This window comes from Ceratotherium simum, chromosome 14, assembly GCF_057802395.1.
Source record: "Ceratotherium simum simum isolate JZ-2026a chromosome 14, ASM5780239v1, whole genome shotgun sequence".
NCBI classification, from domain to species: Eukaryota; Metazoa; Chordata; class Mammalia; order Perissodactyla; family Rhinocerotidae; genus Ceratotherium; species Ceratotherium simum.
In genome coordinates this window covers 2339081-2362396 of record NC_141913.1, presented here as the reverse complement: position 1 = coordinate 2362396, position 23316 = coordinate 2339081, and the positions used below count along the sequence as shown (strand labels likewise).

Genomic DNA, 23316 nt, shown 5'->3' with positions numbered 1-23316 from the left:
TCCCTGGTAGGTGTCTTCTGCAACCATAGAGTCAACAACCCAGAGCACAGCAAGAACTTCTCAAGCCAGATCCCCTATCCTCTCACTAAAAAACACAACAAACCAAAAAGTAACATTTCTGCAGCTCTTAGAAACAAAGGACCTGTGAAAGTCTCACCGGGCTACACTCCTGCCACCGACAAGGGAAGTTCTCAACTACTAGGAGCCTTGGAGCCCCTTCAGTCAACTGTGTGCCTCCACAAGGGCAGACAGGCCCTCCCAAGTCAAACCTGACATCACGCTGCGCTCCAGACCCAGGGCATCCAGACCAAGGAAAAGAACAGCCACTATACCCCACATTGGTCAGCTCTGTCCTAAAGCCAGAGTCTACTGCTAGGGTCACACCAAGAAGAAAGCTGATAAGCCAGGTGTGGTCAGAGGGTGATAAATACTATCAGGAACTAATGTCCTATGAGGAACAGGTTTTTTAAAAGCAGATCCTTCAGTCTAGTGAAGGAAAAACTGGGGCACAGTGGAAGGGTAGGGGCAATTGAGAATGACAGCTGATTGAAATTTTGTGAGATGGATCCAATATGCAGAAACGACGGGGAGGCATGTTTCCCTCAAGGTAAAGAAGGGTTTTCTAACTCTTCGGCTGACAGGCCATGTATGAGCTGGCTACTGAGGGAGCCATTTGTAGAGGCAGAATTTGCAGCTGGCAGGGCAGAAAGGTGCGTAGCCTGGGCCCCGCATTTGCGACTGGCGTCCTACTGACTACTGCCAGCTCTCAGCGGGTTCCTTCAAGTCTTAGCCCGTGAGAGCCCTTGTCGCCTCCCCCCATTGCCTTGGTAGCGCTCCGCCTATGGCAGTGGAGTCCTTGCTTATGTTCCCCCTGGCTCTCTTTGGGCATGGGGGCTGCATCCTCGGCGCCCTCTTCGGGACACCTCTTGCATCCACAGTTGAACCATAACAAGGCTTATGGTTTGAGTCACATTTGGGATTAGTTAATCTCTGAAGCTGGGCCAGAATTCCAGGCTTCTTTATTTGGAAGGTGCCTCTTGGGTTGGAAGTTCTTCTGCCTGGTCTTGGTTTTGAGGCCTCTCTGTTCTCCCTACTTGATCCTGCTCCTTTCACAGGAGCTCAGTCAACTGGATCCCCCTTCTCAAATCCCTGCTGACCATGTGCTCCTCTGCCACTACAGCACTAACTGTGTGCTTCCTTTCTAGTTGACATGACTTTACTAAGGATAATTTAGAACTTGGCTCCTTTGAGAAAACTTCAATCTCCCAAGCTGGCTCCCACATACATTGACCACCCCCCCACTTTCATATTCCTGTGGATCGTTAAAGATTGCACATGCCAACAGCAAGGTGTCTCACTAATGCTGCCCTCTCCTGCCCATCTCATGGCCTTCTAATTCTGCTCGCCTCTTGCTCAGGTCACTATAACAAGTTGGGTCTTTAACACAAGGTGTTTTGCTGTGCAGCCATCTTTCACGAAAACTTATGTTAAAGGAGTGTTAACACCTAAGGCTGCTATTCTACAGTTTCACTCACTTGGTTAAGCCCAGGGTCAGTTCTGAGCCCGTGCTGGAAGCCTGTTAAATATTTTGAGTATCACTCCTGATATATCCTCACATAGTTAAGCTACTAAAAATTAAAAATTAAAAAAGTCTTCCCTAAAAATCCATTGCAAAATCTCCACGTGCTACTCAAGTATGGCTTAGGCCTTGGCTTCTTACTCTGTAGCCCACCTATCACTCCTTCTTCTCCTTCCTCCTGTTTCCCCCTCCCCGCCTCCCAAGGCTGCCAAAATTCTCAAAATCTCTCATGCTTTTCTTATGCACTACAACTGAATTCTCTTAACCTTCTTCAACCAGAAGGGCCCATCAAGGTGTTCTGGGAAGAGCAGAACTCTGCACCTGCCCCTCCTGCAGATGCAGAAGTGCAGGAAAGGTTTTCTTTCCTACAGCAACCTTTCCCTTCCTGCTATAACCATTAGAAAGAGATTGCAGCCTTTCAAAGGCTTCCACATCCCTGAGTGGCACATGGGGAAAGCTAAAATACATTTATAGTTTGGAACATCAAGAGTAAGCTTCTCATGGACTGAAATCATTTACAGAAAATGAATTTCAAACCTTGAAATTTCTGAAGTTCATTCCTTATCAAGCATGTCAGGAGAGTTATTTGGAAGAGCAAGGGTGGGCTATCTATATAGTTTTCTTTTCTTTTACTTAAATATTATAGCATGTTTCTGAACTGTCTGAGAAATAATATAATTCATTTTCCCCAAAATCTGAATGGCCTCCTGAAACAACTTACCTAGACCATCTTCATTTTACATGTTCCTCCTACTAATATGACTAATATAGTAAAGATCTCCAAGATATTTGAAATCAATTTAATTGTTTTTCCTAAGATTTGCGATTAAAGTAATTTGTTTTTCACTTTTGGAAAATATTTTCAATAATAAACATTAAAAATACAGAAGTACTTAATTTTTTAATCATATATAAATTTATCTCTAAGAAGCAACTTTTGAAATACACATGCATTTCTGCACACTTAATTTTTTTTAAATGGAAAGCATCCTGTAACCTGTTGAGGAGACACATAGTATGTTGACCGAAACCTGGGGCCTCCTGAGGAAGGCTGGGAAATTACTTTGATTCATCTAGGTTGATAGTGAATTCAGGAATGTTGACATGGATGATTTATTTGCACTAGATGAGGAGGTTGATGAAAAGCCAAACCATGAGAACAGCTGAAAATGGGGTGGGAACGGGGAGGGGAATGAAGGTAAAAACAATTTCCTATTAGAACCAAAAAAAGAAAACTTCCAACACCTGGTAGAATCCTCTCTCATGTGGGCATATTATGGGCAGCTATGTTATTCATGGGCTGCTCTGCAAGGCCTGGTGGGAGTTTCTGGCTCTGCACAGCACTTTCAGAGCAATCCTTTGCCATTAAAGAAACTTTACATCCTCTAGGGGCCAGCCCAGCGCCGTATTGGTAAGTTCATGTGTTCCGCTTTGGCAGCCCGGGGTTCGCAGGTTCGGATCCTGGACACAGACCTATGCACTGCTTATCAAGCTATGCTGTGGCAGCGTCCCACGTATAACGTAGGAGAAGATGGGCACGGATGTCAGCCCAGGGCCAATCTTCCTCAGCAAAAAGAGGAGGATTGGCAACGGATGTTAACTCAGGGCTAATCTTCCTCACAAAAAAAAAAAAGAAAAGAAACTTTATATCCTCTAACTTGGTCTACCGGTATCTTTCTACCTTTTTGTGGCGACCACGCATTTTTTTTTTTAATTTAACAAGATATCATCAGCATTTTGCCTTATTAAATATTCATCTAAAACCATTTGAAAATCTGCCTAATATACATCAGTGGTTGTCAATCAGGGGCACTGTCACCCCCCAGGGAATATTTGACAATGTCTGGAGACATTTTTGGTCGTCACAACAGGGGTGAGGAAGGTGGGGGTACTACTGGTGTCTGGTGGGCAGAAGCCAGGAATGATGTTAAGCATCCTACAATGCACAAGACAGCCCCCACAAAAAAGAATTACCTGGCCCAAAATGTCAATAGTGTCAAGGATGAGAAATCCTCATATACATCATATGGACACACAAAAGTTTACTGGAACATTCCTCTACTGTTGAACATTTGAGTTTCTTATACATAATGCCAAGATAAAAGTTTTCATAATTAAATCCTCATGTAGACTTTTCTTTTTCCCTTAAGGTAAATTTTTAGAAATCGAATTACTAAGACAAAAAATATGCATTTTTAAAAGACTTTTGACACAAACTGTCAAACTGTTTTCCTTAAAGCACATAACAATTTGCATTTCTACCAGCAGGGTATATAAAGAGTGCTCTTTTCACCACCCCTCAAAAATACTAAGTATTAATTTCTGTAATCTTTCCTGAGAAACTTACAAAAAAACACATACTCTGCTCTATCAGCTAACTGAATAATAATAAATAATTTGAATATCAAGATTGTCACTGGTTCTGCCATAGGTCTGTTCATCCATAGGAAGTCTGCCCCTGGAAAAATTGCTTTCCTAAGGTCTTGTTTCTAGCAATGGCTACCTGAACCAAAGAGTAAGGCACAGCAAAACTCATTTATCAATACAATCTGCTAATACTTACTGTCTCCAGGGGGTTGTCTGTGAGCATAATTTCAATTTGGAGGCCAAAGATATGATTGTGTGATAGTCTTTCTTTGTTTACGCCCATTCTTAATAAAGACATGCAGCACAGAATGCAGGTTATCACCTCATCTTCAGAATGGTGGTGATCTTCAACATGGCTTTCTCAAAGACTGCCAGTGCATATTTGCACAGTGACATTAAGGGTCTAAGGAATCTATACCTCTGTTCAAATTGTATTTTGGGAGGGCCCTTCTCTGGAACAGATTGATTGTCTTTGGTTTGGTAAATAGTGTTGCTTGGTTGAGAAAAAGACTGCCAGAAAAAAATAACCTGGCTAAGATAATAAAGCCACACCTCAAATGGAAACCATATGAAGACATACAAACGTATTAAGCAGAAACACTTTCATAAGCCAATTATCCTTTTCAAATGAAAGATAATTAATTGACCCAAATGGATGATAGTAACTCAACCACCAGGGTGAATAAGACAAAGAGACTGTGGAATCTGATTTTCCAGATCAACTTCCTCCAAGAAGATAGAAGTCAAAATTTATACTAATGGCGTTTATAAGTTTTTTCAATAAATGTTAGAGGCCTATATAATCTTTCCAAAGTTTTAAGATGCCTGGATTCTCTCTGTCTAGTGCTGTAAATCCTAGAATTGTTTTCAGTTGGGAAGTAGTTTCAGGCTGATACTATTTTAAGATTTGGATTTCAGCACATGTGTGTTCAAGCATCAATACTTCCGCCCCTTATTACCTCTGAAGAGAAGCAGAAGTTCCTAAACCCAAGCCTTAGTGCATTTTTTTTTTTTTAATTTGTGAAATAGAGATTTTAAAAAAGTACCTATTTAATAGGGTTGGGATAAAGATTAAAAAAGATGATGCCAGGAAGGCATTCTGTGTGCCTGGTACTTAGCCTCAAAAATGTTCATTACTATTTAAAATAACTAATCTATCACTGGAAACTGGAAAAGATCCCAAGAAAAAGAGCTCCATAGCCAGGAAAGTTTCGATCCCATGCTGAGCTGTATGCTCTGAACCTTGCCAAACTACCTTAATTGTAACACCAGGTACAGCACCGTTAGAGTGAAAAATTTCAATCTATCCCACATTGAAAAAGAAAAATTCTCTCTCTCTCTCCAAATTTATAGGCCCATTTGTCTCCTGGATACCCTTTCAAAATGCTATGCCAGCTTTCTTCTAAAATCTGCAGGAGTTCTAAAAACTAAATATCTTCCATGAATAGCAAACAGGTTTTCCTAGTACAACTCTCCTATTTTCTCATCTCTGCCATATTCTGTTGCTTCTTACTAAGAAAACACTTTTTAAAAGAATAGAGATTCGGGGGTATTAATTGATCTCAAATTAGCCTTTTGATCCCAAAGCCAAGAATTATCACTGACCAAGATGCACATCTTTTTGTAGATGTTTCATATTATTGATTCTTCAAAGCCTGCATCAAAATACTGACAACGAAATTAGAGAACAGTAATTTTGGAGATCAAAGTGCAAACTGAAGTGGGACAAAAGAGGACTGTGTCCTAACCCCTTTTCAGTTTCATTTACATTTTAATGTAATGGCATAGGTTGAAATGAACTGGAGGCATGCCCAACTGCCAGAGGAAACAGTCAACGTTCCTCTCTATTTCTGTAGCATATCATCACATACAAGGAAGCCAACTTCTACCAAAAAGAACAGCCTGGTACTGCCTACTTTAACACTAAAAACAATATGTTTTGCAAAATTTTTTTTAATTTTAAAATGAACACAGCTAAGTTACCCCCATCTAAGAAACCAATCAATTTAGTTACTTGGGGATACAATCAGCAGCTAACTCATTCTAGTGGGCCTATTAGGATGTAGGGTCTGATAATAATAATAGTAACAGCTCACATTTATTGAGCTCTTACAATGTGCTAAGCACTGTTCTAAGTTCTTTATGTACATTAATTCATTTAGTCCCTACATTGACCCTATGAGGAAAGCATTATTATTATTATCCCCATGACATGAATAAGGGTACAGGGCCAAAGAGGCTAAGTAACTCTTGTGATAGAAGCAGGAAGTTTTGTTCTTACCACGTTTCAGGACAAAACTATTTTTGTTTTGCTTGAAAGTTAAGAATGGATCTTAATGGAATAATTTTTCAAGTGGAAAAATAGATTCAACATTCTTATCATAGAAAAATAAATTAGGCAGTATAAACAAATAACTTTTATACATCACTTGTATCTTGAAGAAGAATGATATTCCTCTGGAGAAAAATCCAAGTTAAGTTCCTACATCTTTAAAATGAAATGTCAGCTCTAAGTCTTATGCATCTCTCAACCAAAGCAGAGGATCTGTCTTTATTCAACAGAATATAATTCAGAAAATAATTCTAGTTTTTTATTTATCACTATAATTCCTACTTTAATCACAAGTTTAATGTCTTCGTAAAAAAATCTAAATTTGGAAGTAGGCAAGCAATGCTGGGTATGCAAATAAATCAATGAGTGAAAAAATTAATTTTGTTTTATTTTTATTTATTTTTTTAAAAGACTTTTATTTATTTATTTTATTCCCCCCAAAGCCCCAGTAGATAGTTGTATGTCATAGCTGCACATCCTTCTAGTTGCTGTATGTGGGACGCGGCCTCAGCATGGCCGGAGAAGCGGTGCGTCGGTGCGCACCTGGGATCCAAACCCGGGCCGCCAGCAGCGGAGCACGCGCATTTAACCACTAAGCCACGGGGCCGGCCCAATTTTATTTTATAAAATAAGAAAAATTTGAACGTAGAATGCTATATTATGAAGACAGCATTTCTTAAATGTTTAAAGAAACCATTAACATTTAATATTGCAAAGTAGTAATACAGAATAGTCTTGGATTTTGTATTCACTTTATACAATATGTGGCACGGGGGTTTATAAGTTTTTTTTTCCCCCAATCTTTTCCATTATATTAGTATGTTTTAAAATTTTCAGAAACATAACGTGGCATGATTCTGTGTAATTTTAGATTTCAGAATTCAAGGAATCATATGTGCAAATTAATGTGTTATATGACAACATAAAAAATTATTATATGCCATAACCAAGTAGAATTTATCCTAGGAGTGCTATGTTGATTTAACATCCAAAAATCAATCAATATAACACACCTCACTAATAAAAGACAAAAATAAAAGAAAAAAACCCACATGATAATCTGAGAGATGATGGAATTCAGGAAACGGTAACCCAAAATGTAGCACCATGGCATATTAAATATTTTAAGGTGAAAGAGTTTGAGAAAATGGTGGACGTAAGACGGTCACTCTGATCCTACCCCACGCTGACTCTTCTTCCCTGAAATAGTAATAAGACTCTCATGTGAGAGGTGTCCTCCCTATACCAGGGGAGAGGAGCTTCCTTACCCCCAAAACCAAAAGGACACTGAGAAGAATCCTGGACAAACACATCTTGCTAAGCCTCCCTCAGTTTCCTACATTTACCTCATACTCTTTAACACCTGTACGAAACTTGTACTCTGAACACTGTAAATGCTATTGAAGGAAATTTTAAAAGACTCCAATAAAGGGAAAGACATCCCATGTTCATAAATCAGAACACCTAATATTGTTAAGATGGCAATAACCCTCCACTCAAAGCGATCTACAGATTCAATGCAATCCCCATCAGTACTTTTCCTGGCTTTTTGGCTAAAATTGGTAAGTTTATCCTAAAATTTATATGGAAATGCTAGGGAGCCAGAATAGACAAAACAATATTGAAAAAAGAGGAAAAATGTTGGAGGATTCACAGATCCCCATTTCAAAACTTACTACAAAGTTACAGTAGTCAAGACACTGTGGTGCTGGCAGAAGGACAGACATATAGATCAACAAAATATAACTGGGTGTCCAGAAATAAACCCTTATATTTACAGTCAATTGATTTCCAACAAAGATGCGAAGACAATTCAGTGGGGAAAGAATAGTCTTGCAACAAGACTTTCAAAATAGATCATAGACCTATATGTAAGAGTTGAAACCAAACAACTCTGAGAAGAAATCATAGTAGTAAACCCTTATGATCTTGGATTAGGCAAAGCATTCTCAGATATAGCAGCAAATGACACAAGTGGCACAAGCAACCAAAGAAAAAAAATAGAATATTGGAATTCTTTAAAATTAAAAACTTTGGGCCGGCCCTGTGGCTTGGTGGTTAAGTGCGCACGCTGCGATGCTGGCGGCCTGGGTTCGGATCCCGGGTGCGCATCGAGGCACCGCTTCTCCGTTCATCCTGAGGCCGAGTCCCACATGCAGCAACTAGAAGGATGTGCAGCTACGACACACAACTATCCACTGGGGCTTTGGGGGGAAAAAATAAAATAAATAAAATCTAAAATTAAAAACTTTTTGCTACAAAGGATGTCATCGAAAAAAAAAAAAGAAAAAATAACCCACAGATTGGGGGAAAATATTTTCAAATCATATATCTGATAAGGAACTTGTATCCAGAAATATTAAAATACTCTTAAAACTCGCTAATAAAAAGATAAATAACTCAATTAAAAATGGGGAAAGGATTAGAATAGTCACTTCTCCAAAAAAGGTATACAAGTGGCCAATAAGAACATGAAAAGAAGCTCAACATCATTAGCCATTAGGGAATCAAAACCACAAAGAGATATCACTTCAAACCCACTCGGCTAGCTATGATAAAAAAAGACAATAACAAATACTGGCAAGAATATGGAGAAATTGGAACCCTCAAACACTGCTCTTCAGAATGTAAAATGGTGCAGCCAATTTGAAAAACAATTTCACGGTTCCTCAAAATGGTAAAATAGAGTTACCATGTGACCCAGCAGTTCTCCTAAGTATATACCCAAGAGAATTGAAAACAAATGTCCACACAAAAGCCTGTGTTCATAGCAGCATCATTCACAATAGCCAAAAGTTGGAAACAACTCAAATGTCCATCAATTGATGAATGAATAAAAAAAAAAGTGGTATATCATACAATGGAATATGACTTGGGTTTAAGAAAGAATGAAGTATTGATACACTCTACACCATGATGAATGGTGCAATGTTATGCTAAGTGAAAGAAGCTAGATAGAAAGGACCACATATTGTATGATTGCATGTAAATGAAATATGGAGAGCAAGCAAATCTATAGAGACAGAAAGTAGATTAGTGGTTGCCTAGGGCTGGGGCTGGGAGCCAGGGGAAATGGAGAATGACTGTTAATGGGGACAGGGTTTCTTTTTGAGGTAATGAAAATGTTCTAAAATTGATTGTGGTAATGGTTACACAACTCTGTAAATATACTAAAACCCATTGATTTATATACTTTAAATGGGTGAATTGTATGATATGTGAATTATATCTTAATAAACCTGTTAAAATTCTGCATGGCTTATAAGATATAAAAATATATATCAGCACCACAAGGTAATAATAGAAATACCCATATATGCATAGCTTATAACCTACTTAAAAACAGGAGACAACATTATAAGGCTGATAAAATGCTTCTTCAGTTTCTCCTACTAGGATTATTGAAAAAAATTCAAAATACATTTTTAGTGTGCATACCAAATACAAACATTATCTATGTTCATTAGAAGTGGTCTTAAGCCAGAGAGCTGCTGATTGTGCACAGCCATCTCCACATTTCAAGCTGATACTGCATCTTATTGTCACTACATTAAAATCAATTTTATGAGCAACTGTATACCCTTAACAGAATAGCTACTTTTAAAAATGTTGTAATGCCTACTCATAAACCTATGTGAATCCAAACAGGAGCCTTTAGAGTGAAGGAAAGTAAGTTCAGCAGTTTTGCATCATTTTAGAAAGCATAGTTTTGGATATGAAATATTTATGCTCCTTTATGATTTAAATTTAATGAGCATCAAAATTTCAAAGTAATTGATTATTATTTAGAAATCTTGATAGGAAATCCCTTAAAATATTACCTGTAAAGCTTTCCATTTTAAGATCAAACTATTGCCTTCTTTAAAATCTTTATTTGCATGTGAGTTTCAGGAAAAAATAAATACAGAAAGACTATCATCAAAACCATTTAAAGCTTACAGTTCAAAATGCTATCGTACCATACATCACCTTGGAACAGAGCCTGTCTTGCAATTCTGTGTCTCCTAACAGCAGTTTGCAAAGCCAATTAGGTATTAGCACCGGTATTCTCCCAAGGGGAGGACATAATCACCATTTCTATGGCCGTGGGCAGCTGGGCTTGGAAGAAATGAACAGAACTGCAGGAGACACATTCCAGGAAGGATCTGTTAGAAGGACAAGCATTAAGTCTTTATGTCTTACTGAAGGCACTGACTCAAATCCTGTGGAATGGGAGGGCTACACTTCAGGAGCTGTTTTGTTGGCCAGATGTACAAGAAGGAACCGAGAACAAGAAAGCCCCAAGCCAAGTTGGCCTCGGCCACGGCATCTGCACCCAGGGCAGCAATGACATCTGCCTTGTGGTGAGTTGTGCTCCCTTGTGGTGAGGGAGCGCCCAGGACATAGTGGGCATACAGTACAATTGTCTGATTTTTTACCTCCTGGTAAGAGGTAACTCAGAGGCTGTGAACATTTATGCACATTAGAAGATCCCATGGCACTTTTCCAAGCCTGAGGCTATTACTCCAAGGATCTGGCCATGTTCCAACTCAGGTAATTATATTCCACATCCTAAATTTGTCCTGCTGTTCCAATTAGGTACAGCATTGTTCGTTTCCCTGCCTTTTCAGAAAAAAAGGGGAAGAAATTCTTCTTGAGCTCACCGGTGTTCCCGAAAGAAGAAAAGGCAAATGGAACACGCTACAAAAGTGACGTCTGCCTTAGTAAGAACAAGACGACTGCCATGCTTGAACTCCGTGGCGGTGGCGAGCTCCAAGCACCAGACAAAGATCTCAGAGCAAAACTCCTCTGGATGGAGTCTGACTGGTGCACCACGACACGTTCGTCAGATAACAACTGCACAGGGCTTCTCTGTAACAAGTACAGTGAGTGTCGCATGATCCAGTCAAGCCACACAATAAAAGTGGAGATACTCCTGCAAGTGTTTATCTTCCTAATATCATTGTAGCTATAACCATTCTCTCGTGAATTTGGGTAGGGATCATCAGCAGAGAACCAGAAAGGTATGAACTAGCCAGTTTCTCTTTAATGCTGGGGACTCTAAAAATACAGCAGGCTGCCATCCCTCAGATGATCAAAGATTTAAAGTCTGACAATATCAATTTTGGATTGTCAAAAGGATATAGGGAAAATAAAACTTCCATGCGTTGCTGGTGAGACTATAAACCAGTTAAGACACTTTTCATAGCAATTGGGCAGCACCTAGTATAACTAAAAATGTTTCCACCCTACATCCCAGCAATTCTGCTTCTAAGAACATACCCTACTGAGGCTCTCAAACACTGCACCCAGAGGCACACATGGTGTTCACTGCAGCAATGTTTGTCGTAGAGAAAAAGTGGAGGGAAATCAAACGTTCGTAGAAGAATAGAAAAATAAAATGCCGTGTATTTATACGATAGAGCATCATGGAATGACCTAAAAAATGTAATGCTAAGTTGGAGGAGAAAAGAATACGGAGTCATGTGTACAGCTGGATACCCTTCATTAGAATTTGCAAAAGGCAAACACTGCTCTCTTACTTTTTATGAATACATAGTGATTAGGGGCAACATAGTGTGCATACATGCACACACACATGCACACTCACACATTTTCAGTGTTTTGGTTGCTCAGCTCTCAGAGCCCTGTTTTGGGTTGGGAAATTCCCCACTGTGTGTTTCTTGGTAAAAGTCTAGGCCTGGGTCCCGCAAGAGAAGTTAAAAAAGCCACAGCTTGCTTCCCTACACCACCCCAATTGCTGGCAGAGGGATGAGCACAAGTCTAGCTTGCCCACCCTGACAATCCCACTCGGGCATTTGAGCCTAGGCAGAGGGTGCGAAGGCACAGAGACAGTGACAAATGTCCAGGTACTGGTGGCAAGGGTCAAGTGGCCAGAGGAGTGGGCTCCAGCACCCGGGTCCTCATGGAGGACCCCTCTGGCACAGCATTCACTGTGGTTCTGGCTGCAGAGCCTCCCTTTTGGTTCCTGCTCATTATCTGAGCCAAGATCACTGATGTTCCCAGTGATTCTATTTGCCACCCAATTCCTTTTCAATATAAAGCTTTTCTGCTGAAATCAGCTATGTCAGTTTCTGCTGATTGTGGACAGAAACTCATAGATGGAGAGGAGCAACAGTAAGCTCCCCACTGTGGTAGCCCCTGGTGAGGTGGGGGAGAAACGGGACTGGCAATCTGCAACATTTTATTGATTTAAGGACAAAGGTTCAGATGCAAATAACAAACTGTTAATAGTTGTTCATACTGCGTGATAAAAAGAAAAGTGTGTGTTTATCATCCACTGGACTTTTTTTAAAGTACAGTCATGTCTCACTTAACAACGGGGACACTTTCTGAGAAATGCATTGCTAAGTGATTTCGTCGTTGTGTGAACATCATAGAGTGTACTTACACAAACCCAGATGGGGTAGCCTATCGCACACCCAGGCTATATGGTACTGACCTTATAGGACCACTGTCATATATGTGATCCATCATCGACCAAAATGTTATGCTGCACATCACTGTACTCATTTTCCTTTTTTTTTTTTTGTGAGGATGATTAGCCCTGAGCTAATATCCGATGTCAATACTCCTCTTTTTTGCTGAGGAAGAATGGCCCTGGGCTAACATCCGTGCCCATCTTCCTCCACTTTATATGGGACACCGCTGCAGCATGGCTTGACAAGCTGTGCGTCAGTGTGCGCCCAGCATCCGAACCTGCGAACCCTGGGCCACCAAAGCGGAGCGTGTGCACTTAACCACTGCGCTGGCCCCTGTACTAAGTTTTAAAAGATGAAAACAGGCCATTTCTGGGGTCCCCAGGTGGTTTAGGTAGATTTCTTATATTCAACAGATCCCTATATTCAATATTGCCCCATTTGGGGGCTATATTTTTTGAAACCAGGCCAGAAACGTACTGAACTCAGGAACAACACACACAGATTCTCCACGTTCAACCTTGTGATACCATTTACAAAGGAAATCCAAAGATCTTTGCGAGGCTATTTGAGCACACCAAATTATCCCATCAGTCCCCATTCCTCATGCTCATTTTAAAGATACTCAGGTACACGCAGTGACAATGCTCATAAAATATGTGTTTTTTGGACGTCTGGGCGGGTAAAGCAACACCCCAAGACCTGCCAGGGAACCCTCTCAGCAGGACCACGTCTCCCCAGGTTTTAGTGCCTTCTCTTAATCTGTAATGTAAACGTGCCCACAGCGACTACAGATTACAAATTACGTTACAGTGCCCCTGTAAACATGCCGATGTACCCGAATGCTTAAAAGTCGAGGCCACTTACTACATGGATGTCCTAACACTTTCACTTCATCGATAGCGAGGTAGCCTTGATGTCCAGAAGTTATTACTTCAAAAATCACCTAGAAAATTGAGAAAGATTTACATTATTCACTCATTTTGTCAAACTTTTACCGAATGTCTCCTATATGTACGACATGTAATTTCACTCATTCATTCGTATTTCTGACAAACATTAATGGAGCACTTAATATCTACCAGTATGTTCCATATCCTAAGACTAAAAAATAAATAAGACCCAGACACAGTTTCCAGGGAGGTCAATGGGAATGGGTGGGTCAGATAGCACCCTACCTCAAGGACTCCCCTGGTAAGGGGGATACCATGGTTAAGAGCAGATATTTGGAAGACAGAGGCTTAAAGTCATTTACCAGGGGCAATGTTAAGATTTAAATTGCTTTATGAGAATGTATTTTCTAGTCAACTCCTTTAAGGGGACTCTATGACCAGACTGAACCACATGGGGCCCCAGGTTTTATGCAACTAAAATTTTAAAAACTGCTATAAGTGCTATGAAAGAGAAGTACAGGGTACTAGAAGAACATACACCAAGAGGACCTCCCATGAGGAGGTGACATTTGAGCTAAAAGCTGAATGTGAATGAGCTAACAGTATGAAGAGGGTAAGGCTCCTTCCAGAGCATGTGCAAAAGCCCTGAGGCAGACATGACCACCGCCATGAAGAGGAGAACTGGGACCTACAGCTATAAAGGTCAACTGTAAGCAGGTTACAGAGGCTCTACTCACAAGGCAGAGATTTCAGGAAAGACATCATATTAATAAAATAGAGAAGAGCCTATGCTAACTGAAATTCGTATGGCAGAGGTATGAATTAAGAAAAGAATGATATAAAAATCTCCGAGGTGGTGATGAACCCAAGAGGGCTTTAGCAACTGCTTGATCATGGGAGAAACAGGGTAAGAGAAAGAAGAGCAACATGCTCTGAGGTTCTCAGAAGGAATGATATTTTTGAGATGGTGGAGCCACTTAAGAGAAATTGAGGCCAAAGCAGAAAGAACCACCAGTAAGAAGGTTATCAATTTTCTCTCTTTTTTTTCTTGAGGAAGAGTGGCCCTGAGCTAACATCTGTTGCCAATCTTCCTCTTTTTTCTTTTTTCTCCCCAAAGCCCCAGTACATAGTTGTATATCCTAGTTGTAGGTCCTTCTAGCTCTTTTATGTGGCACGCTGCCTCAGCATGGCTTCATGAGCAGTGAGCAGGCCTGCGCTCAGGATCCAAACCTGTGAACCCAGGGCCGCTGAAGCAGAACACGTGAACTTAACTGCTATGCCATCAGGCCAGCCCGCAATTTTCTTAATATGACTGTCTAAAGGTGTCTGTTTTCAGGCAATTACTAAAAAGGTCTACATGACATTATTTTAAACCTCCATTTACACACAGCAGGAAACTGTATCAGTAGAGAGACCATAGCTCATGTAATACAAAGAAGACAAGTCTTAAAACACAACCCAGCAACTGCACTCTTGGAGGAATGAAAATTTTCATTCATATAAAAACCTGCACATGAATGTTTAGAGAAACTTTATTCATATTAGCCCAAAACTGGAAACAGCCCAGATGTCATTCAAATGGTAAAGGATTAAACAGACTGGGATACATATATAGCATGGACTACTACTCAGCAATAAAAAGGAAATAACTGTTGATAGACCTAGCAAGTTGGACGAATCTCCAGAGAATTACACTGAGTGAAAAAGCTGAGTGAATCACAAAAGATTTCATACTATATGGTTCCATTTATGTAACATCGTGTAATATCAAAATTTTAGAAATGAAGGACAGATTAGTGGTTGCCAGAGGTTGGGATGGAGGGAGAAGGGGCAGGGGAAATGGGTGTGGTTATAAAAGGCCAACATGAGCAATCCCTGTGATGGTAGGCCTTTTAAGATCTCCACTGTGATGGTGGATGCACGAATGTACTCAGGTAATACAACTGTATAGCCCAGGGCAGCATCACTCACATCAGCTAACACATGGAAGCAACCCAAGTCTCCACTGACAGAGGAATGGATAAGCAAAATGTGGTATATATGTACAATGGACTATTATTCAGCCTTAAAAATGAAGGGAATTATGACACGTGCCATGACATGGGTGAACTCAGAGGACATTATGCTGAGTGAAATAAGCCAGTCACAGAAGGGCAAACATTGTATGATTCCACTTATGTGAGGCATCTAGAGTAGTCAAGTTCATAGAGAGAGAAAGTAGGAGGGTGGGTGCCAGGAGCAGGGGGTAGGAGGAATGGGGAGTTATTGTTTAATGGGTACAGAGTTCAGTTTTACAAGATGAAAAGAGTTCTAGAGATGGATGGTGGTGATGGATACACAACAATGTGAATGTAATCAATACCACTGAACTTAAAATGGTTAAGATAATAAATCTTATGTTATTTGTATTTTACCATAAAAAAAAGGTGAAAAAGACTGTATAGAACTAAATACACACACATGAACAAGTACAAGTAAAACGGGAAATCTGAAAAAGCTCTGTAGATTTTAATAATGTCAATATCCGGGTTTTGATAGTATACTTCAGGTTTGCAAAATGTTACCATCGGAAGAAACTCGGTAACATGTACACAAGAATCTGTATTATTTCTTACTACTGCATATGAATCCACAATTATCTTCATAAAAATTTCAATCTAAAAAAATCATTATAAGTTACCGTTTATTAAGCACATTACATGTTACATCCACCAGGCAGCTACCACTCCATTATCTTATTTATTAGTTCATGTGAAAATTCTTCAAGGATTTCACATTTAAGAACGAAGGGATGTAGATACAAAGTTATTGTCCAAGAACATGCAATGAGTCTATTGTAAATCTAACTTAAAAACCCAGTCTTTTTGATTTCCAATATCATGATATTTTCGCTACGACACACTGTCTGAACAAACACTTCAACCACAGGACTGCATTATTTATGTTTGCGCAGTGGATGCAAAAACGGAGAAAGCAATCAGCAGAGCCCAAAATGGAAAAGCTCAGGGGGCTTCCTAGATAAGAATTCATCTCAGAAACACCTGCTAGACTAGAGGACAACGCGTCATAATGTTACCACACTAAAATACAAAACACACAGGGGAGAGGAGAGGCCCAACAGAAAAACAGAAATGAAACAAAACTTTGTCCTGTTCATAAGTTTAATATTTTTTTTCACTGATGATACAGAGAAAAGAGATGCACGGATATTCCTGCAATGGGATCTTGCTAATTTCTCTCTCTTACTGATGTCTATAGGAGAGCAATTGAGGGGACAAAAGCAGATGAACATTGAGAGCAAGTATAGGAAAAAGCCTTCCAGAGGCCCTCCAAACAGACCCCTGGGTAACAGGCATATCCAGCCTCATGGGAGGCAGCAACAGCAATCAGGGCAGGAACTGCCCAGCTGCTCTGGTCAGAGTGGCCACTGCACAGACTGATGCTCACAACTACCGGCTACCCAGGAACACCATCGCTCTGGCCATGAAAAAGACATTTTGAAAGCCAAACCCAGAAATGTTCATCCATCCTTCCTTCCTTCCATGTGTCTTTCTTCCCCCCACCCCTCCCTTTTATTCATTTGTTCAACTCAAGGTTCCCACGAGTGTCATCTCTATTCTAGGTGCCGTGATAAGCACTTGGAGCATATCATGGAACTGAACAGATAAAGACCCCTTTCCTCATCAAAATTGTCCTTCTTCTTACAGAAAATTATATTTTACTTTATCAACTACAAGACCTGAAGCTTCTCATAAAAATGGGATAATCCTCCGTTTTGAAGGAATGCATTGACTCTGAGAATACGGTGTACATTCAACACATGCTCATGTGGATCCATTTTTGAAGTGGACGTGTAAATTTAATGCACAATATTTTATTTAAACCAACACAGGCCACGGCCCTACCAAGTAAAAGGGGAGGGAAAAGAAGGAGGCAAAGAAATCAGAGACTGGAAAAGCCACCTTCAACTCTCTGAATCTGTTTTATCTTCTATCACATTAACAGAAGTTATGACTCACAAAAGTTTTACCCTCAAAAATTCTCAGTCTTACTGCCCAAATATTAGTAGAATATTTACTACATGCTCTAGAGAGAACCAAAAAAAATTAGACCATTTTATGAAATTTAAGCTTCAGCTGGAGAAAAAATAAGAAGACAATGAAAGAGCAGAATACGACAACAGTGGCCAGATGACAGGTGGGAGCAAGGAGCTCACAGGAATGTGACCCTTCTCCACCACAGGACTGTCACCTCCTCCTTACCAACCACCCGGGACGCCTATGATACAGCCAACACGACATTCCTCACAGTTTCTCAGCCTGCTGGCATAAACTCAGAGATGCCAGCAAGGACGCACAGGTGTCCCTACCAGACCAGAGGCAGAGAGAGACTCAGCAACAAGCCGACGCACTCCACGTCCCCAGCAAGATCACTGGCCAGCAAGGCCACAAGCAGGGAATTAAACACATGCTTATTTCGGAAACTTTCTTTGCTCCCCCCAGTCCTCCCACTGGAATACCAAAAAGCAAAGACAGACAGTAACTGATTATAATACACTAAGAAAACAATGGGTGCCCCTTTCAGTTCATCAGAAACCTCTGAGAGTAAACTTCTGGAACCTCACAGGTTCCAGCACTGACTTACAGCTCATTGTAGAGACAAAAAGACAAAAACAATCTTTATAATATGTTTATGTGTGTGTGTCTGCACACACATGCGCACACACATACATATTATATACAACATATAAATAAAAATTCTATATGACACATTTAGGTTCTATCCATAAGAAAGTGGATTATGTGTTACAAGTCTGAAGGAATAACTTCAAGATTTCTTTCCAAAAATTGAAGTAAGTTTTTCAAAAGACCATTTTCCAGCTCTTTCTTAGTAATTTCAGTCAAAAGACTTATGAGTACAAGTTTTATTAGCTGCTTCATCAAGTTTATAATTCACTATAGAAAGGTTTCAACACATACCACAATTATAGAGGAGGTATGATTTGTATTGAAACACGATTAAATGACGACATCTGAATTTAGGTGCTGTAGAACAATCTTAGATTGACCTAACTTGATTTTAACACCTGACCATTAAGAGATTTACTTCGTTGCTTCCAACAAACAACAGGGTTAAAACATGCAGCTGAAAAGGTGCGGCCTATCTTAAATAGGTTTCTTAAAAACAGATTTAGAATCCCATAAAAAAGTTTCCTTGTCTTGAACTCTTGCTGTCTGGCAAGTTTCAATCTTGTACTTTTTTCTAGCCAGCACCCTTACCAAGAAAACCTCAAAAGCAAAAATATTTTTCCTTCTTTTTGTCAGAGAACGGACTACTCTATTGAAGGTACAGGTATCGCCCTAGTGAAGTATAAACAAGTGTACGCAGAACCCAGCGGGGGCCCCTGGAACGTCTGAAAATGCCAGTATCTAGGATCAAAAAGATCAAGGTCAGGGGAAGCAACAGCAGGAGAACAGCAGGGCACCACTGGAAAAAGAAAACAGAAAGGGGTAACGAATTGATCTGGGGATGTGGCTGTGTTTATTTTTATCAAACAGAACAGAATATAATGCAAATCCATATTAGGAGCGAGGGTCGGCTCTATTTAGGGAGCCACACCATGTCTTTCCTTTTAAAAAATTCAGTAAGTCAAAAAACTTTTCCATATTGCATATATCCATGTCCCAGTTAACTTTCGTATATATTATTTAATTTTTCCCAGTCAACCATACGAAGCAGGTAATATTAACTTTCTTTTAGGAATGAGTAGAATTTACTCAAAAAGGCTAATATTTCTGAGGTCACACAACTAGTACACTGTAGAGAGAGGGTGTAATTCTAGGTCTATTTTACTTCCAAGTCTGAACTCTTTTCATGTTACCAAATTGCCTTAACTAGCAGATATGTGAGACTATATATGTACAACACATATACATATATATACCTACCTATATATACATGCACGTATATATGAAACACACAACCATGCATACACACACACAGACATATATGTCTTTCAATGCATATATAGATATATATCTATATATGTTCTAAATTTTTTACTTTCAGATTTAAGTAATAAATGTAGTAATCACCTATTTGACCTGGAAATGTAGATGCAAGGACCAGTTATATGACATAGTTTAACATATAGATTTTAAGACAAGAGTCAGCAAACTACAGCCAAAGGGCCGAATCTGCACCAACCTCTGTTTTTGTATGGCCCACAAGCTAAGGACATTTTTACAGTTTTCAAGGGTGGGAGTAATTCAAAAGAAGAATATTTTGTGATAAATGAGAATTATATGAATTCAAATTTCAACGTCCATAAATAAAGTTGTACTGGAACACAGCCACACTCATTCATTGATGTGCTGTCTGCAGCGACTCTTGCACAACAACAGCAGAGCTGAGTAGCCGCTGCAGAGACCATCTGGCCCGCAAAGCCTGAAATATTTACTATCTGGCATCCTGCTTTAAGAGAAAACTTTCCTTCTTGGCTCACCAACACACTGTCATTACTCTAGATAACAAGAAAGCATGTGTCAATAGCAATAGTTTGTCACAGCTGAATACAATATGCCTGTGCTTCATGTGGGAGCCTTGTTTTCCAGCAACGGCAGACAGAAACCCTCTCCCTGGCTGGACTTGTTCCAATTATATTACACGGGTGATGTTGTAAATACCCACTTAAGCTTATAGTATTGTTACCAAATTTTTTAAAAAGTGCCTAATGGCAATATACCAAAACAAAATCATAGAAATTAATTACTTTATAGACCTCAAAATACTGTATAAAATTAAATTAAAAATAAAATAAAACCTAACTCATTTAGAAGTCAAATCTTCTATAAAGAAACTGAACTACTGAGAATTGATAACACTTTTATGTTAAAAACTGACCCTCAGATCTCATTCTACATAATGTTCTTTGGCATTAGCTAGATTTCAGCTAAATGTTTATTGTTTATTTTTACCAAAACACATTTTTAGGAAAACTGTCTTTGCCCTCTAGCCCAGGCTAAATTGTGATTATTTGAAAAGTTGAAAGCTCAAGTGGTGGATCAGTATGATGGAATCACAGAGCCATACTATCTTATTTTGGAATAATTTTGCCACGGCACAGAATTTAATTTTACATCACGTTTTTTTTGAATTTAGCTTAACAGAAAATATAACCAATCCTTGTTATTCTCGGATTCTGCTTTAGTGAATCTGCATACTCACTACTTTATTTGAAACCCCAAAATCAATATTTGCACAGGTTTCATGGTCATTTGTGGATATGTACAGAGTAGCAAAAATTTGAGTTGCCCAACACACACGTCCCAGCTGAGCTGGAACAAGGTAATGCTCTGCCGTCTTCTCAGTTCTCATACCTAAACAAGTGCCCTTATCTCGGTCTATTTAGTGCCACGTTTTTCACATTTTTGTGCTTTCTATTGATGATGTTGCTATTTAAAATGGCCCCAAGCAGTGCTGAAGTGCTGTCTGGTGTTCCTAAGTGCAAGGCTGTGATGTGCCTTAGAGAGAAAATACATGTGTGAGAGAGGTTTCATTCAGACACAAGCCACAGTGCTGTTGGCTGAGTTCAATGTTAAGAATCAATAGTATATATTAAATAAGATGTATTTAACAGAAACACACCTAAAACAAGGTTACGTATTGATCAGTTGATGAAAATGTGACCAGAGGCTTGCAGGACTAATCCCATATTCCCACACACTCAGGGCTCCCGGTGACTTTAGAGAACTGAACGACCACGGCTGAGTCAACTGTGTGACTGTGTTTGGATTCACACTGAGTGCCCATTTCCATCAAAGTGCCTGGGCATAGGGAAGTCTCTACTCATTTTGCTGATGGTTCCCAGATATTATCTGCAGTCACAGGATGTACAGAAACGTAGAAGTGAGAGGATCAATATTCATTCAGTCACTCAACAAATAACATCTCAGGAGACAAGATGTCATAAGCCCAGAGTCTCTGGAGCCTTTGGGAAAGGCCATTTGCTCTCAGGTAGGAAACAACTGGGTAAACCCCTCACAGGTGCTCTTTCATTTGCTCATGAAAAGCCATCCTGGATGCTGGCCTGTGAGGGGTTTGACATCAGGCTGTCCTTCAGCTGCTGCCAAACAGGAGACAGGACGCAGTTTAACATTGCAGCATCCGATCCTCCTGCTTCAGTGAAGAGCAAGATTAGCTTTCCCTGCTGCCACTTTCCTTTACTACGTGTGAGCACAGAAAAGGGGTTTACTTGCCAACACAAACACCGCAGAGAAGGTGTTGGTGGAAGCCATTTGTCAATTCCCTAGAACAAAGGGGATTAAATAGTATATGTCTGTCCCCCAACACATAACCTAGTAGATTCTTTCTGGTTTTGATTTATATAAAAAGCAAAAGTAGATAATTCCCATTTACAGATACTGTTGTTGTCATGTTTTTTTCCCAAATGAGTTAAATAAAAAACAAAAACATATACACTAAAAGAAAAGTTTCTGTAATAATAAAGAGCCAAAGCAAAACCACAAACTATGTGACCTTAAAAAATCAGGAACAAAATATTGAAACATTTGTTTATATGGACAGGTTATCAAAGTAAAGTAAAAAGTCTACTTTCCCAAAGTTAAAGGAGTTCAAGGGACCAGATTCACAAATTATCGGTGCCCCGTCAGCCCTATTCATTTAAGTCATTCTTAAAGGACCATCTGTTTTGTTTTGTTTTTTTTACCAATAAACACAACTTTCCTCACTTTTGTTTTTGTTTTCCCTTTCACTTTTGAAAGGACTGGTGCTCTTTTCAAATCTTTTCTAATCATAGCTCACATACTCACTCTATAAACAGGATATAAAAGAAAATCAAGGTCGAGGAAAAAAATAGGAAAGTTATAAGGCAGGGCACTGTTAAGCAAGAAGCAACTGACCACAGCGAAGGATAAGATGTTTACCCAGAGGAAGTCCTTATCCTTGATCAGAAAATAATAAGCACAAGCTGAGAATGAAATTTAGAGATGTGGTAAGTTTTTAAAAATAAATGAATAAAGACATTATCTTTGAGGATGAAAACCATCACATGAATCGATCTACTTCCTAAAGCAGCTCTGGGTTCACATGAAAGTGCCAGCCTAGTGTGTCCCTACTGATTTCTTAAAACATACGGTTCACCTTTTTTAAGCACAAAATGCAGAGGACAGAAGCAACCGCTTAGAATAGCTTTCCTGCTGGAGACAGAGTTCCATTTCACTGCCACCTCTAATTCCCTACGTCATCCTAGAGGTATGAAGCAACTCAATTGTCCTGCACTTGGAATAAGGGATAAGGTAAGGAATTTATGGAGTCAGGGAATGTTCTATTTTTCCACTGATACATATCAGTATTTCCCAAGTGCTCCAGGGAACACCAGACTTGAGAGACGCTCTGCAAAAGCCCAAACTCCAGCTGGGCACCTGCACCTACCTTTGTCCCTCCTGGAGATTCAGAAACACTCCCTGGCTCTGAAATGGCTTGCAGGTCAGAATGTGTTCAACTTTGTTTAAATCAGGGCTTCTTCCCATTTGGTCAACTTATGCCTTTTCGCGTGCCTGGCATTTGTGGAACACAATTAGGAAAACACTCACCTATTCAGACCTAAAACACTGTCTCCAGAAGCAAACGTATGTGGAGCTGCTGCCACTCAGGGTGGCGTCCATGACTTCCCGGTAAAGGCTGAAGGCAAACAAAGCAAAGAAA

General features: G+C 39.7%; 1 protein-coding gene across 2 annotated transcripts in view; it reads right to left on the bottom strand.

Moving 5' to 3' along the window:
- PTPRM (protein tyrosine phosphatase receptor type M) overlaps nt 1-23316 on the bottom strand; it is a 771664-nt gene that overhangs the window by 449789 nt on the left and 298559 nt on the right. For both annotated transcript variants that reach the window (XM_087438889.1, XM_004421085.3), the window contains exon 4: nt 13565-13643. In XM_087438889.1, the coding sequence (XP_087295015.1) occupies nt 13565-13643 (79 nt within the window). The remainder of the gene's footprint in view (nt 1-13564; nt 13644-23316) is intronic.